Genomic DNA, 18,127 nt, shown 5'->3' on the forward strand with positions numbered 1-18,127 from the left:
GCCTTGATATGTTTTGCTTCGATTTTGAATTTTTCTTTCAACTTGTGGATTTTACCTTTACATTCAATGTGCCTTAATATATTAATTTTTTTAATGTAAAATATAAGAAGACATAATTATTTATAAGATATATTTTAGTCTTTAATTTATTTAAAGATAAAGAAAATATATCTTATAAATAATGATGATAGTAATCGATAGATATAATATATAAATAATATCTGCATCTAACTTAGATGAGTACTTGCATAATAGATGCCCAAAGAAGAATTTTCATTTGCAGGACCAAAATTGTAGTTAACTTTTCATTAGCATATTCCTGTTCTTAGTACTTACACTATACAGAAGAAACAACAAAGTTTGTACATAACCTACACGACACGCAGAAAATGCAACAGACGACTGCAACTCTGCCGTTTTTAAAGCTTCGTTCAGGAATAACTAAGTTTACCAGAGGCATCGTGATCTGCAGACAAAAATCACTGCTGGGAAAAACGAAAAGCTACGTCATCTTGCTGCTGCTCTCGACCGCTCTACTGTCACTATTAGATTTCCCTGCTTATGTGCCCACCCACAATTTGTTGTTTACCAACCCATATAGTTTTCTCCTACTAGGTCTGGAATGTCTTCTCTCAGGCAGCTTTTCTCCTACTAGTTCTTCTAGTAGCTAAAGCCGTTTTACCTATTTTTGTGGTTCTTCTGCTTCGTTTTACCCCGTTTGATGATGCATCATTTACCCGTCTGGTGCAAGTTATGGTTGCGTCAACCCTGTATTTTCTAGAAGCGGTACCTGCGGAACCTTTGGAATCCTCACAAATATTATCTTCATCATTTACATCTCTATTAACATCAACATCCGACCTTTTAATATTTCCAATAGTCTTGCCCCCACAGTTGGCGTCACCAATCACAGTCTCGTCTTTGTTACCAGCAGAGTTTTCAGCCTTACGTTTTCCTTTGCCCCTGTCAGAAACATTGACTAACGATAAACTTTTTTACATCGTAACATTGAACATAAGTATGAGTTCACCCTTCAGGAGTGATCTGAATTCATTCCCTCAATCAGTAAAACTAGAAGTTATATTCTCTCTCGTCGTTTGGTGCTCAATTGAAACTAAAAATGTGACAATGAAAGTTGCACTTGATCCCAGACCGACAATCAAAAGTACTGACCAAGCACCAAAACAATAATCAGTAACACTGCTTTCATTCACATAAACAGGTTGCAGAACATGGCGTTGAGTGCCAAGATTAAAATAGCCAAGCTATAGACTCCATTGCGTTTTGTGAACTTACCAGACAATTGATTTGGTGAAACAATTCGTATTCCATTTGGATGCTTGTGAAATGGCATCTCAATTTATTTACAATGCATAAATCTCCTGAGTAAAAACTTCTCCCGGGAGTATGTGGCATGCTCGGTAAGATTTCTCAATATTGTAGAGTGTTTGTTTTGCTTTTCTCCTACAATTCACACTAGTCTTTTTACTGTTTAGATAAGTTCATTTAGGTAAAAAACTGATTATGTTAACACTCTTACCTCTCACAAAACTGACACTTCAGGAACTACAAAAATACACATGACTCCCAAGAAAAAATACACATAGTTACAAACACAAAGGCGTTAATATCTGCCATAAATCATTAAGAATAACGGAAACCAGACATTTGAATGTACTTACGCATGATTTTCTGGATTCCATACCCTGACCATTGGGCCAATCGAATTAGCACCAAAATGTCCATCGTCACGTAACGTCGCAGAAGCCTGAAATGGAAGAAGTAATCATATAAATATATATCAACTTGAACCAAATAGATATAACAAATCCAGCTAGAGAATGGCAATAAATGAAATGCAAACAAATCTCTCTTTTATTAAGAATTCCGAGACAGTGATAAATTAAGAATTCTTTTGTTAGGAGTTTGTTCTCTATTATCTCTCTCTTGTGTTTGTTCTTCTGGTTTTTAACTCTATTATTAATCCTGTTTATTCTAATTCTCCCTATAGTTCACCTTTATCCTTAATTTCCTCTAGCCTATCTTTATTCTTTTATTCTCTTCATATTTTCCTCCAGTTCTCTACTTTGTAGGATAATCCTGATTTTACCATTACTTGTCCCACATCACTTCCCTACAGTAATTCTTATTTCTTCTAGCAAATCCTCCTTGTCCAACACCATAATTGGTTAATGCAACCAAAAATAAGAAAGAATTTTATTTATTTATTTTGACAAACAGAACTCTGAAAGAATTTAAGAAGCAAATAATGATAAAAGTAGTTATGATATCATAAACGTGAAAATCTGTCCATTTTCTTTTCAGAGAAAGAAATCAGAAACAATAAAAAAGAAAGTATGCAATAATACCAGAAGTATAGATCAGATGCAAAGAAGCAAAGAGTAAAGACTATAGAAAGATAGAAACTTGATACAAACATGGGTAGCATTATCACTTGAGACACCAATTCCACCGTGTTTCACTGCATCAGAATGATTCTGGCATATAGAAGTAACAATCTCACTGTAATTGTCCAAAGGAAAACCCATATACCGCACAGCTTGCATCATGTGTGGTTTAAGCTTTAAGATGCAATTCTCGATCACTCTCTCTCCTAACTTCTGCGCAATAGGTAAAACATCCTAAAACAAAAGGAATCAGTATAGATACATCATCAGTTAAACTCTAAACAGATCAACCAATAAACAAATAGAAGGTTGACAAAACACTGTCATCTTACTTTATTTCCTTTTCTGACACTTTCCAATAGCGGAGAGAGAAGCTCCGGAGTAATCTCTCCACCATCTAATTCGTCCAAGATCATGATCATAATCAAACCCATGCTTGTGAAAACAAAATCTGGATGATTTTCTCTGAAAGTTGGCCATTAACAATTTAACAGTTAATGATAAAGGCCACTGCTTTATTGGAAAACTAGTCAACCAGGAGAAAAATTAAATACAAATAATGGATAAAGACATGCCAAAACTGTGGTGCAAAAAGATAGAATCCTATCAAAGGAATTTTAAAAGATAAGAAATGAGTGTGATCCATGCACAAACATGAATAAGAGGTTAAAAAGATAATCAATCTTCCTAAGTGTGATTTGGGGAATTTGTTAGAGTGATGCTATCCATGTGCTACGGACAGAGTCAGGAAGATCATACCATGTTCATCAACTATTTGTAATCACGGGGAGTCACAGCCCAATTGGTGTATGTAAATGACATAATTATTATAGCTAATGATAGATGAGAGAAGTTGGTACTCAAGCAATGTCTAGCTAAGGAATTTGAGATTAAAGAGTTGGAAAAATTAAAATACTTCATGAGGACAGAGGTAACCTACTCTAATTTCGGCATATTAATATTTAAGCAAAAATCCATTTTAGATCTCTTGAAAGAAACTAGCAAGCTGGAATGCAAATCTGCCAATACACCAATTGTCCCAATTACAAGTTGGGACTCGCAGAGGAAGAGCCTGAGGTGGAGAAGGAAATGTATCAGAAGCTAGTGGGAAAGTTGATATACTTGTTACATACAAGGCTAGGCATTACATACACAGTAAATATAGTAAATCAATTTATGCACAATACAATTAATAGGCTGCTCCTTGAAGCGTATATTGATGCTCACTATACAGGTTCCTTTGTTAACAAAAGATCTACATTTGGCTGCTACATATTTCTTGGAGGAAAGCTAGTGACTTGGAGGAGTAAGAAGCAGGATGTTGTATCCCGATCTACTGCCCAGTCAGAGTTTAGGATTATGGCCTACGGGGTGTGTGAAATCCTATTATTGAAGATGGTTTTGGAAGACTTGAAAATTCAGTAGGATGAACCTATGTGACTCTATTGTGATAATAAATCAGCAATTAGCATTGCTACAACCTTGTACAACATATCAGGACAAAATATATTGAAATTGATTGACACTTTATCAAGAAAAAGTTGAATAGCGGATTTATACACACACTATACATGTCCATTATGTTGCAACCTGCAGATATATTGACCAAGAGGTTAAGAAATCCTAGATTTCAAACTATTACTAGCAACCTGAGAATAGATAATATCTATTCATCAATTCGAGGGGGCGTGTTTGGAAAGTGTATAATAGGTAGGATCAAAGATATATTAGTAATATATTTCTCTCATATAATTGATAATATTTCATTTCATTGTTCATAAAACTTGTTAGAGAGAGTCATATTATTCATCAACACTCATACTTCATTCTTCACAGTTTAACTAACCTAAGAAAGAAGGATAGAGGGCTTAATGATAAGAATATATAGCTACCATCGGGAGATATCACTAGAAAAACTTGGAGGATTTTCTCCATTTTGGGTTGATACATAATCTAGGGGACCTTGTGTAACTGAGTTGATAATGGTATTTTTGTTGAGCAATTAAAATATTGGCAGATTTTTCTTTTCATATTTGAGTAGATGCGCAACACCACAGCCAAATATCTTGTTACGAAATTCCCTCATAAATATTTCTCACCTTATATTTCTCATAAAAAGTTTAAACACCTTAAGAATCAAAGTAGGACATTCAAGATCTAGCATTAGAGTCCATGATTTGACGCCTGCCAAAGATTGAAGGATTGACACCCTCTTCGCATACAAAGGGTTTGAGGTATCAGATATATCTTCAAGTACAGATATCGTCAAGTTAAAGATTTCCTGTCACAAGGCAATGAACAAAAAAGTACTAAATAATGGTATATCAATACAAACTAATAAAAGCTTAAAAGGAATTAAAATAGATATCTAGGCAGATCACTTCATATCCAGGTTAGGTGAGATATTGTATTACCTTCAGATGCTCATCATCAAAAGGAGCATCTGGAGCAGTTATTCTAAGAATGTGATTGATGCATGATGCAACAGAAACCCTCACATCCACGTCCGCATGATTCAAAAGTTCTTTGGCTGTTAGTACTTTCCCTGCATGATCCAGAGCAGCTTGGAAAGATTTGACCTGTGGTTGTCCAACCCAAGCCAAGCATTTGTCTAGTTTCTAGAGAATGAGTAGGTAAACAAGAGATGAGAACATTCATTTATATGACAATTACATAACAGAGACAGATATAGATGCAAGCAATTTAAGCATAGCTCACAAAGGAAATATCGGAGAGATTCCAAAAGAACTACTAAATTGTGTCAAACCCATTAAGTGGCAGTAAATTATAGCAGAACGCCTGCAAATAGGTATGGAATGAATTTGTAATGGCAACCACAAAAGTAGTCAATCATTAGCCTACAATAATAAACACCAAGAATATTGCAACTTCTGCACCTCCCTTCTCCAATCAATAAAACCCACTCAACATTCAACTATCTAACATATTCTTTACCACCTAACCTTACAAAATATTTGAACATAACCTCAACTCGGCTACATAAGGAATCCAGTAAAGTTAGCACACCAATTCAACTATGCAACTATCAAATCCGCATACTGGACAGAAGCCCATTGGATAATCTCTGTTAGTCTTGGTATCCTAGAGTAGAAGCACGCTTAGAAATCAGTCTGTGGAGTTGAGATTTAGAGATAAAACACGAACTGGACATATTCGGTAGACTTAGAGGAATTACATTACATTTCCCACTGGAGAAAACTGCAGTGTAACTGAAAATATAAGCAAAAGCTGTATAAAAACTATATCTATATACAAATGCAGAAAAAACTCAGTCATAGGAGGAAGAAAAGCTTACATCAAGCGAAAAACGGAGTTGTTCAAGAGTATGAAGGGGTAGAAGCGCATTTGCAGCCTCCATGAGCTCTTCTTCCAGAATTTTCTGCACTAACGATGTCATGTCAACCGCCGCCAACAGAAACCTCAGAGAAATCCCTTGTTTGGTTGACAAGAAAAGAGAGGAAAATCAACAAAATCAAGCAAAATTTTTCACCTCTATAACATCAGTGAAAACCACATCAAATGTGATCGCTTTTTAACTCTGTCCTTTCCAGAAATCAAACCTCCCACCTCCTGAAAATGTCCGGCGAGATAAAATGTAGTGGAGAATTCCAGAGCCCAGGCCCAAGAGACTCTCCTCTTGGCAGTAAATGGAAAAGAAGAAAAGCACTAAAATAGTAGGATATAATTTGGTGTAATTGTTTTGTATTTAAATGAAAATTATACTTTCAAAGTTTTCTTAATTTTTAATTTCTAAAAATAAAATTAAATATTAAAATTAAAAAAAAAATATATCGTGAGTGATGGCCGGCTACAAAGACTAGCTCCGTAAGTTTCTTTATCTCGACAATAAAGGTCAAATAAAATTTGTAAAAGATTTAAAAATTTCTTATTCTAAAGTTCTGATATCATGTTGAAAATAATTTTAAAGGTTTCTGTATATATAATTTTAATTTAATTTATTTTTTTTAATACCCTGATCTTCTTTTTTTTTTTTAATTTTATAATTTCTTTTCACTTTAGACACGCTAATTTATTTATTTTTTTTAATATCATGATTTACTTTTCGTTTTTAACAATATGGTATACTATACTCTTTTATATTCAGTTCGATTTAATGTGATTTTTTAGTGTTGACTAAATTATAAATGACATTATAAAAAATTACCCGGAATATCTTTTCTCTTCTTTTAATAAACAGAAATCAAAAGTTGAAAAAAAAAAAAATACTAACCCTCATTTTGAGCTCTCTTCCTATAATTTTTATGTTTCTAAGTTATAAATTGTCTCTGACTTAAAAAATCAACTAATTGTTTTTTAACTATCCTTATGATGATTAGGCTTCAAGATCTTTGAATTGCAATGCATTTTAGTTAGCGTCGTTCTTCTCTCTCCTACTTGATAATTGTAACTATTCAGTATTCCTCTTTCGTTATTTCTCAACTCGCAACAAACTTTCAAAATTTCATTCGATCTTCGATCTCTTCTTTACAATTTCGATTCAATTACACTACGAAACGTCTTGTTCTTCAATGGGTGATCAAAGAATAATCATTAAATTTGTGCATACATCTCGACTCCTTTAACCCTATTAGACAACTACTTTTCTTTAGATGAAATAAACTCCAATCACATTCCTCATAGTGTATGGGCACCGATCCTACACTACCTATCCTCCTACTTAGAGAGACTATAAAAATTATTAACGAGTCAAATATACTAAAATAAGAAAATAAAACAGTTTGAACAAAAAAAATATGTAACACCCCCAGAAATTCATAATGAAATGTATATTAAAAATATCAAATGCGGAAGCGAAGTCAAAATTTGAATAACATCCCTTACACTAAAACAAAAAACGTGCTCACAAAATATAAAAGATCAAACTACCTAAAGGAGAAACTTGAAAGTAAAAGCTACGAATATGACTATGGAGTCTTTAGGCGTCCCCTTCGTCGTCCTCCTGCGGAACCGGCTCGGGAACGATGTCCTCTTGATCTGAAATGATTAAATAAGGAATGAGCTACACTAACCCAGTAAAGACATCACGATATCTCACCGTCACGGAGGTAAAGGTGGGTAGAAAACACAAAAAGACCAATGGAGCATAATTTACAACAAATCCTTTTATTAATAATAAAACCTTTACCATTCACTTACCTCGGTGAAATTCATAAAACAATATACGAAAGCAATAACATCATCATCATCATGAAACCATATATATAAACTGTATAACATAATACCTATCAAGCTTTTCGTAATTCAATCGTTACACAACATATTTTCCTCATTTACCAGCCCACTAGTATCCATGGGGATCCATAGGGCTCCCGCTACCCGTTAACCCTTAACACTTGAAATCATATTCCAAGGCCGTCCCCATACCCCGTCCGGTATGGGCGCCAAACCATAGACCTCATTACCCCGTCCGGTATGAGGGTGAAACGGGCCGTCCCCATACCCCGTCCGGTATGGGCGTCAAAACACATAAGATCTCCATACCCCGTCCGGTATGGGAGACCACAATCCCGGTAGGGTTCCCTACGGACCCGGTTCGTCCACCATCTCCCAGGATATCTAGTCAGGCTGACCACATTATACAATTTCCATTTACATAATCTTTCATTCTCCTTTTCCCTCAGTCAGCATTATCAATCACATACAAACAAACAAAACGATAATTTATGCCAAACAGACAACATACAGCATCAATATCTCGGTCATTCAATCCATAATCAATAAAACAGTAAAATATGCACACGAAACTATAAAATGAAAACATCGAACCTCATGCTGTATTTAAAACTGTAAAACAGGCCAAATAACAGTTAACCGACAAACACACTAGACTCGGGCTCCATTAGCGACCTTAAGCAATTTCACACATTCGTTGATTCATGAAATACCGTTTTATCATTTATTGAACTTTAAAACCGTGATAGGAAATAGGGTGAGGGGTCCTTACCCGTTTCGGGGTCCGAACACGGCTTCACAGTGCGCTTGCAGGCTGTCCCTAATTTTTTCTAAATTTTTTCCGGGGAACTGAAACGCACTACTGGTACCTGCACGTGTTCTAAAAAATCCCAAATTAGGCCCAGGGCCCCTTTCGGCCAATATCGCAACTCCGGCACGGCGGCTCCGCCATGCTCCGGCGACGGCGCCGCCGCAAGCGGCGACGGTTCGCCTCGGGTTGGCCGTTTTCGGCCGTTTCTGGTCGAATTCGGCCACACTCGCATTGGTTCCTGCGATAAAACAACTCTACGGCCCTCGGGGGGCCGAAAATTTACGAAAAACCGAAGCTTACCGGCGGCGGTGCTCTCGGGTGCGGTGGCTCTCCGGTGAAGTTCGTGTTTTGGTGATTCGGCTCCGATCAACCTGTAGAGAAAAGAATGGTGATCACGGTGATATAAAAATTGCATTAAACGGAGGTCGGGAAGGGCCTCATCGGAGGCAAAAACCGATGAGGGGCGCGGCGGCGCCGCTGGCTTTCGGCCGTATTTTCCGGCCGTTTGGCCAGGATTTTGGCTCCGATTTGGCCACTGGGGAAATCAGCGTGGAAAAACGAGTCAGGAGTATGAAATTTACCTCGATCACCTGTAGCACCCGGAAAGGAGGAGAAAAAAAAAAAAAAAAAAAAAAAAAAAAAGAGGGCGGCCACGTCAGCAGCCATGTCAGCAGGCCCAGTCAGCAGTCCCGGCCAACCAGGGCCTGCCACGTGGCAAGACCGCGTCACTCCAAAAGGAGCCACGTTGGCGATCCGCGTGGGTGCGATCCGACGGCCCAGATCAATCACGCGATCGGACGGCCCAGATTCAATCGCACGGACGGCCCAGATTCAATCAAAAACGAACGGCCCAGATTAAAACAAAATGAACGGCTGTGATCAAAAGGCAAGGGGTTATAAATAGAACCCCCACACCAGACCACAAACCCTAGCCGCCAGCCGCTCGCCGGAGAAGACGAACCAGAGGCCGACCGCCGCCACCCGCCGCCACTCGCCGCCGCACCGGGGAAATTTCCGACCGCCGATCGAGGTAAATTTCACACCCCCGACTCGTTTTTCCCCACTGATTCCTCCTATGGCCAAATCGAAACCGAAATCCCGGCCAAACGGCCGGAATACGCGGCCGAAGCCCAGCGGCGCCGCCGCGCCCCCTCTCGGTTTTTTGCCTCCGACGAGGCCCTTCCCGGCCTCCGTTCGATGCAATTTTTATATCACCGTGATCACCATTCTTTTCTCTATAGGTTGACCGGAGCCGAATCACCAAAACACGAACCTCGCCGGAGAGCCGCTGCACCCGAGAGCGCCGCCGCCGGTAAGCTCCGTTTTTCCGTGATTTTTTGGCCCCCCGAGGGCCCTAGGGCTGTTTTCTGACAAGGACCAATGCGAGTGTGGCCGAATTCGGCCGAAAACGGCCGAAAACAGTCAACCCGAGGCGACTCGCCGCCGCCAGCGGCGGCGCCGTCGCCGGAGCACGGCGGAGCCGCCGTGCCGGAGTTGCGATTTGGTCCGAAAGGGGCCCTGGGCCTAATTTGGATTTTTTTTTTGGAACACGTGCAGGTACTGTTAGTGTGTTTCAGTTCCCCGGGAAAAATTCAGGGAAAATTAGGGAAGGCCTGCAGGCGCACTGTGAATCGTATTCGGATCTCGAAAACAAGTAAGGACCCCTCACCCTATTTCCTATCACGGTATTAAAGTTCAAAATGATAAAACGGTATTTCTTGAATTAACGCATGTGTGAAACTGCTTAAGGTTGCTAATGGAGCCTGAGTCTAGTGTGATTGATGATGTACTGTTATTTGGCATGTTTACAGCTTTAAATGCAAAGTGAGGTTTGATGTGTTCATTTTACAGATTTGTGTGCATGTACTACGTTTTTATTAATTATGGGTTGAATGACTGAAAAAACTGATATTGTATGTTGTCTGTTGGTATGAATTACGATTTGCTTGTTTAAATGTGAATTGATGATGTTGATTGAGGAAAAGGAAAATGAAAGATTGTATAGACTGATAATTGTATTATGGGGGTCAGCCTGACTAGATATCCTGGGAGATGGTGGACGGACCGGGTCCGTAGGGAACCCTACCGGGATTGTGGTCTCACATGCCGGACGGGGTATGGAGATCTTATGGTTTTGGCGCCCATACCGGACGGGGTATGGGGACGGCCCGTTTCACCCTCATACCGGACGGGGTATTGAGGTTTATGGTTTTGGCGCCCATACCGGACGGGGTATGGGGACGGCCCGTTTCACCCTCATACCGGACGGGGTATTGAGGTTTATGGTTTTGACGCCCATACCGGACGGGGTATGGGGACGGCCCGTTTCACCCTCATACCGGACGGGGTATTGAGGTTCATGGTTTTGGCGCCCATACCGGACGGGGTATGGGGACGGCCCTGGAAACTGATTATGAATGTTAAAGGTTAACGGGTAGCGGAACCCCTATGGACCCCCACGGATACTAGTAGGCTGGTAAATGAGAAAAGGACATGTTGTACAATGATTGAATTACAAGAGGCGTGATAAGTGTTATGTTTTACAGCTTAGATTATTCAATGATTATGATGATGTTATTGTTTTTCTCATATTGTTTTCATGAATTCCACCAAGGCAAGTGGATGGTAAAAGTTTTATTATTGATAAAAGGTTTTATTGTAAATTATGCTCCATTGGTCTTTTGTGTTTTTCTACCCACCTTTACCTCCGTGACGGTGAGATATCGTGATGTTCTTACTGGGCTAGTGTAGCTCACTCCTTATTTAACCATTTCAGATCAGGAAGACATGGTTCCCGAGCCCGTTCCGCAAGAGGACGACGAAGGGGATACCTAGAGACTCTGTAGTCATACTCATAGTTTTATTTTCGAGTTTCTCTCTTAGTTAGTTTAATCTTTTATATTTTAAGTACGTTTCTGGTTTTTCGTGTAAGGGATGTTAACTGAAATTTTGATCTCGCTTCCGCATTTGATATATTTAAATACTCATTTCATTTTAATATTTACGGGGTTGTTACATCACCGGTCAGAAATCCCTCCGGTGCGGCGGCGGCCGGCTTCTGGTTCGTCTTCTCCGGCGAGGGCAGGCGGCTAGGGTTTGGGGTCTGGTGTGGGGGTCTTATTTATACCCTTTTGCCTTTTGATCTCAGCCGTCCATTTTGATTTAATCTGGGCCGTCCGTGCTCTCGATTGATCTGGGCCGTCCGATCGCGCGTACGCGGATCGCCAACGTGGCCCGTCCCCGGTCGACGTGGTTTTGCCACGTGGCAGGTCCTGGTTGGACAGGACTGCTGACTGGGTCTGCTGACGTGGCTGCTGACGTGGCACTCGTGTTTTTTTTTGTTTTTTTGTTTTTTTCTTCTCTTCTTCTTCAATTTCCCCGGGCGCTACAAAATATATCATAACGTAGGATACAATAACAAGTAAAATGAGTATTTTAATAAAAAGTTAACGAGAAACTAATTATTTAATATTAAAATTAGGACAACTTATTTTTGTTAAGAATCAAACTTAGTCAAATTATATTTTGGTACAACTTCAATATGCAATTATGTTTTACTATAATATAAATAATTAATTTGCCCTTAGAAAAACTAGTTATTTTTGAACTCCCTTTTTTCTATTCGTGATTTTTTTATTTAAAACTTTGTTAAATTAAAATACATCTGTGCTAATAAAAATTGTACTTCAACTAAAAATATATAATTGAAAATTTTGTTAAATTTAAAATTATTTAATTGAATATTATATTTTATTTTTAATTAGTCTGTCAGATAACTAGGTGACCACCCCAGTCAAATTCAAACTCAACTAGGAACGATCCTCTACAACATCAATAGTTTAAGAACTGTCTTTGTTACTAATCACACTCTGATCACACGGTTAAAATTCATTCACCAGACTTGAAATCCTATCTCCTTAGAACTTAAAGACATAGATGTACGAACTTATAGAATAGATCATGTTTAAGTAAGGTCGTAATTAAACATCATACTAATAACTAAGTTTAGGAATACTTTATTAAATTTAAAATTATTTAGTAAAAAATTCTATTGTTTATATAAGCAGAATAATTATAAAATCTCAGAACTTAAATAGAAATAAATTCATAAATTAAATGCGAAAGCGATTAATAGAGTCAGACTTTACATTTCTTACATAATAATTTAGAATGTCCAATATGATTATGAAAATGTCATTTATAAAAGATAAACATAAATTAAAGAAATAAAACGAAAAACGAAAAACGAAAAACTAAGTATCTTAGGACAACTTTCACTAGCACTTGAAGGGAGTTCAGATAGTGAATTACTCCTAACCCTCTTGTTGATCGAGATCTGGATCTTAATCCTCTTGATATGAAATAGTTAATGAAAGGGTGAACTACACTAGTTTAGTAATAATATCACACTAATCACAGATACGGAAAACTGAACATTAGTAAAAATCAGAAAGACAACTAATGGAGCTCTTGCTTTATTTAAATACATTTAAACTTGAAGATGTTTATTTAATAATTACCATAATGAGTTTTTCAAAGATAACCTATGAAAACTCATATTCATATACTTTTTATTTTCACATATAAGAGAACAAAACGATAACTTTTATTTTTTACCCGCTTATTGGTATTCCTGACATCCTGTTTGGATAAATTTTAGTGATGGTTAATTAATGTATAGTAATAACAGTAATTGAATGACAATAACATAATATTAGAATGACAAATTTTTTTTTTTATGTTTGGATGATGATATATTAATGTATGTTAATGACATATTTTTGTTTGAATGATATGATTGTATTTTCAGTCAAATTATTAATTTACCCCTACCTATTATATGTAATAGTAAATGATATATAAGAAGTATGTAATAAAAAAAAAAAAAACTGTTTATCAATATAATTATATTTATATTTAAATAAATAATTATTATACATAATCAAAATAAAATTTTATACTTGATAAAATAAATAATAAGTATTTATATTATCACATTAATTTAATTTTAATAAAAATAAAATTATTTATATATGAGAAACAAATTATTGTAATTAGATATTATTATATTAAATCTAAAATTATTTTAACAAAAAAAAAATAAAATATACTTGAAATAATCACATACCATAACTTAATTTATTAATTAATATTGTTTAAAAAAATAACCATCAATAAAATTCTATGTGTGCAATAATATTTTTTTTATTAGTTTTAAATTTCTAATTTTTTTTAAATGTATAGTATATATATACATATATAAATATCTTGTATTCATATTTAATAATAGAAAAATATATAATTACTTTTGTATTTAAATAAATAATTATTATACATAATCAAATTAAATTTTTATATTTAATAAAATAAATAATTATTATTTATATTACCACATTAATTTAATTTTAATAAAAATAAAATTATTTATATATTACAGACAAATAGTTGCAATTATATATTATTTTTAAAATTATTTCAACAAATAAAAAGTTAAAATATGCTTGAAATAATCATATATCATGAGTTAATTTAATAATTAATATTATGTAAAAAATTAATTATTAATAAAATTCCATGTGTGCAATTATTTTTTTTATTAGTTTCAAACTTCTAAATTTATTTTTTAACAAAAATATACAGTACATATATACATATTTAGATATTTCGTATTTATATTCAATAATAAAAAAAATATTTAAATTTTTTTTACTAAATTACTTGAGAATTAAATAAATACCACAATAAACCAAAACTGCTTCAAAAATGTAAAATATTATCCATAAACAAGCAAAGAAAGATAGAAGAAATTAGTCCATTTAACATAAATTAGTCCATCAAAATAATAATATTCATTTATTAAACATCCAACATCAGTTTGACAAAGGTTCATAAAACCATAACATAGTCTTGCATTTCGGCAACAACAGTCTCCATTTTCAATTATCTGAAAATTCAAAGAAAGCAAAAAATCAAAACCAACAAAATAACAAATAAAAAAAATTCGAACTTTAGATGTGATATTAGTCATTACCTGGTAAATTAAGCAATTGGTCATGAAAAAACTATGCCGATCAGGAGGATAAGTCATTAAAGCTTTAGCCATATTTGGTTTATCCATAAGCAACATAAAAGCTTTTGTTTCTAAAAGGGGATCTAATCCCATACGAGAAACCTCTTGATATAGCTCTTCTGCTGAAATATGCGCTTTTGAAATTGTTAATATTTCATTCTCTGAATTTGAAATAGTTCGAACTTTAGCTAGATATTCTTCTTTATAGACCGTTGTCAAACGTCTTGCTTTCTTTCGCATTAAAGACTCTTGCACCTCATGTTCGGATTCTGAAGCAGGAGTTTCAGGTGTTGGAGCCTCACATGAACTATCTATACCATGAAAATTAAAATTACTAGTTAAATCTTGGGTAATTGGTGTCTCACTTGTAGCATGTAGACCATGTTCATCACCACTCCTCTTCCTTTGTCTTCGAGGGTTTAGGGATGTCTTACTTGTAGACCCATTAGCTCTATCACTTCTATACATTTCTAACATTTTCTCGTAATTTCGCCGTTTATTTTTCAGTTCCGCTGCTTCAGGTTGAGCCTAGCATGAATAACTATATTAATGTTTGAACAATATAAAAAATGACAAACAACATATAATAAAGAGATTTACCTTTATTAGTTGCTCCCAAATTTTCTCTTTTACTTCGAATCATTCAGCTGCTGAATTCCAGGCAAAACCACTTATTCCATATTTGAAAACATCATAATATTTTGAGAATTGTCTTTTCAAATTTTTTATGTGGTTGTGTATACGCTCTTTATCAATTTCCAGATCTTGAAATGCATTCCTCACTTCTTCACGTACATAATCAATGGCGTGTGGTGTGAATGTCTCACTTGATCTACGATCACACAAATGTTGATCGTAAAACGAGTTTACTAGGACGTCATCCATATGATTTAACCAGTAGATCATTTTATTTCCTGCATCTGCATTCCTGTTTCTCTTAACCATTGTCTAAAACACATATGAAAACACCAAATATAATTATATACAAAAAAAATATAATATGATTACAGTAAAATAAATTCTAAATTGTAGCACTCAATTAAAATATTTTAGTTACACATACATCATAAGTCATACAAATGTTATATACCATATAAAAATCATAAACTATACAAATATAATAAATTATACAAAATGTAATCAACCCACATATCAGTTGCTATTGCATCTCTAATTGCTTTGCCTTTTCTCATTTCTTCAGTACTGTCTCTAAAGTTACAAATACTTCGTTCGTCTAGATGAACGTTTTGGAGTTCTTCATCAACTTCTTGAAGAAGTTCATCAATTTGCATCTCCCTGTTAAAAAATTATGCAAAATGTAACAAGTAAATATAATGATATTAACAGTCTTAATCCGATAATGAGGTTCAGTCGAGATTTGGATAATTGAAAAATGTTTTTTTAGAATTTTAAAGGCACGTTCAATCACATTACGTAAAGAAGTATGTCTTAGATTAAATAGTTCACGAGTATTGCATGGTGGATTTTTAGAGTATTCATTTAAATAGTAGCGTTCTCCTCTATATAGTGTAATTAATCCATCCCATAATATAAACCCAGCATCGACAAGGTAAAATTTACCTATAAGCAATAAATAAATTAAGTTATAACATTTTTCTTCAAAAATATACATTACACATCGAAGTTAAATATATTTTAATTACCTTCAAGAATTACTAGAGAATCATCAACTTCGTTTAACGCATATTTTGTTATTCTTGAATTTGATGTGGTCCCCTCTCACCCAGCTAAGATGTATGAAAATTTTAAATCAAATGTACAAGTTACTACCAGGTTTTTGGTGGGGAAATCTTTTCTCCAGCAAAACTGTAGAGCATCTTTTCTATACACTTTAATACGTATATGTATTCCGTCAATCGCACCAATACACTCATGAAATTAATTGTTAACTAATTAATTAAACATACACTCATGTTAAAAGAATTAATTAAACGTATATAACTTATATATATACCTTAAAAAATAGAAAGAATCTAGGATTATTGGCTATTTCTGGAGGCACTTGTGATCCATTTGGCTGATTAATAAATTTATCGGCCATATGTATTATACATCGTAAAACATTGTGAAAATGACGACTTGTCGTCTCTTCGGATCGTAAAAAAATCTAAGATATGACTCGATTTCTCTCATTGTGTCATAGTAGTTAAAGTATCTTAAGTACTTATTCATTTACAGCTGTACGAACGGTATGCCTAAGTCCACCATCTATAACTAGTAAATGACATAAATTCATAAAAGATTCATCCTAATTATATGACGACAAAAATCACTTGATAATAAATTTTGCATAAGTTTATCTCGAGCTTTCTCTCCCTCTAGTCTTAATTCATGAGTAAGCTTATAATTTATCTCACGCATTCTATGAATTACTAGCCCATGAAGTATGGTAAACTGGCATACTAAAATAACTACACGTATCAAAATATCCATATTTCTTATATAATGTGTGAACAAAAATGATACTAAATGTCTAAAATAAAAAGAAACAATGAGTTTAATTATTCGAAATCAAAGTAAGTCATAGCATATATTTTAATTAACACACACTTTCGCCTGTTTGGGGAATAAATTTTTGGTACTATTTATTTAACCTCATTCTATGTTAACAGAGTTCACATAACCCTCAGCTAAGCCTATGACTTGACTCTTACCCTATCCATCGCTTGACAAGTCTCATCCCTTTGCCAATATGCTCAATTCTGTTTTTTGTTTCCTAAATGATCACCCTTAATCTCGCTAATTGCCCACCTGATTTATCATTCCCAAACTGCAATTTCCTAAAATCAGACATAATATACTCTTCCCACATACCAGATTTTCTCCTAACTCACTCAGCCCCTGATTTCCCTTATACTCGATTAACACCTTCCTCATCTGCAAGTTATAGCTTTCCTAATTATCAACTTTACTCCCCCATCACACAGTGCAAAGAAAACCAATTTTAAAAAAAATTCGGGGCGGGTTCGGTTTTGGCAAAACTCGCACGGAACTAACACCATTGTCATCCCTAAATAGATTTATTATTATGTTTAATTCATTAGTGCTTCAAATAGAAACTAACTAAATGTAAACATGGCTTGATGGTTACATCCTACAAGGAATTAATCATCCTAACCAAACTAACTGATGGAACAAGGGATGACAGTTCGAACATGTAGCCAAGTTCAGCAAGATTTGCCACCAATGCCACCTCCCCTAATTTTTCCTAATAAAGTGGAAAAAGAAATTAGTAAGCAGTAAAAGAGCGGTGCTAATAGGGTGTTACAAGGAGGTATTGGAGATATTCAATGAGATGCAAAAAAAAAAAAAAGTTAGACCTAAAAACTTTATCTTGTCAAGTGTTTTGGCTACTTGTGCTAATTTGAGGGCACTTGATCAAGGCAGGTGGATTCATGCTTATGCAAGAAAACTTTTTATCAAATTGGATGCAGTTTTATGGACTGATTTGGTGGACATGTATCCTAAATGTGGGCGCATTGACTTGGCTTGGGATGTTTTTGAGAATATGAAAGAGAATGAAGTTTTCTCTTAAAATGCAATGATGGGAAGACTAGATATGCATGGCAGAGTGGAGGATGCTATTGAGCTATTTTTCAAAAT

General features: G+C 35.2%; 1 protein-coding gene, 1 long non-coding RNA gene and 1 other non-coding gene across 6 annotated transcripts; 1 reads left to right on the plus strand and 2 right to left on the minus strand.

Moving 5' to 3' along the window:
* Positions 1-256: 256 nt before the first annotated feature.
* On the minus strand, positions 257-6,076 carry LOC110807530 (sister chromatid cohesion protein PDS5 homolog C-like). Of its 4 annotated transcripts, none has more exons than XM_088209037.1 (9): positions 5,920-6,076; positions 5,725-5,808; positions 4,823-5,026; positions 4,508-4,689; positions 3,349-3,480; positions 2,741-2,873; positions 2,439-2,642; positions 1,683-1,768; positions 257-963 (listed from the first exon to the last, which is right to left on the minus strand). In XM_088209037.1, the coding sequence occupies exons 2-9, from the start codon at positions 5,785-5,787 to the stop codon at positions 633-635; spliced, it is 1,335 nt and encodes a 444-aa protein (XP_088065163.1). In that variant the 5' UTR covers positions 5,788-5,808; positions 5,920-6,076; the 3' UTR covers positions 257-632. The 4 variants fall into 4 exon arrangements, 3 of the variants coding, with proteins under 3 accessions (XP_088065163.1, XP_088065162.1, XP_088065164.1); XR_015813848.1 differs by adding an exon at positions 1,297-1,464 and having other exon boundaries at positions 871-963; positions 5,725-6,067; XM_088209036.1 differs by having other exon boundaries at positions 5,725-6,062.
* A 3,003-nt stretch (positions 6,077-9,079) lies between these two features.
* On the plus strand, positions 9,080-11,433 carry LOC148240327 (uncharacterized). The gene is made up of 2 exons (XR_015813950.1): positions 9,080-9,745; positions 9,991-11,433. It is a non-coding gene; the product is annotated as an uncharacterized LOC148240327 (long non-coding RNA).
* Positions 11,434-12,195: 762 nt separating this feature from the next.
* On the minus strand, positions 12,196-12,411 carry LOC148240328 (small nucleolar RNA U3). The gene has a single exon (XR_015815634.1). It is a non-coding gene; the product is annotated as a small nucleolar RNA U3 (small nucleolar RNA).
* Between the last annotated feature and the right edge of the window lie 5,716 nt (positions 12,412-18,127).

Source organism: Carica papaya, chromosome 8, assembly GCF_054855325.1.
Source record: "Carica papaya isolate Zhongbai chromosome 8, ASM5485532v1, whole genome shotgun sequence".
In the NCBI taxonomy this organism is placed as follows: domain Eukaryota; kingdom Viridiplantae; phylum Streptophyta; class Magnoliopsida; order Brassicales; family Caricaceae; genus Carica; species Carica papaya.

Coding starts and splice junctions, on each gene's coding strand:
- LOC110807530 (XM_088209036.1), bottom strand. CDS start 5,826: ATGACATCGTTAGTGCAGAAAATTCTGGAAGAAGAGCTCATGGAGGCT. Junction 3,481..4,507: donor CTTTTTATGAGAAATATAAG/GTGAGAAATATT, acceptor TCTCCACCTCAG/GCTCTTCCTCTGCGAGTCCC. Junction 1,769..2,438: donor CAAGTGATAATGCTACCCAT/GTTTGTATCAAG, acceptor CTTCCATTTCAG/GCTTCTGCGACGTTACGTGA.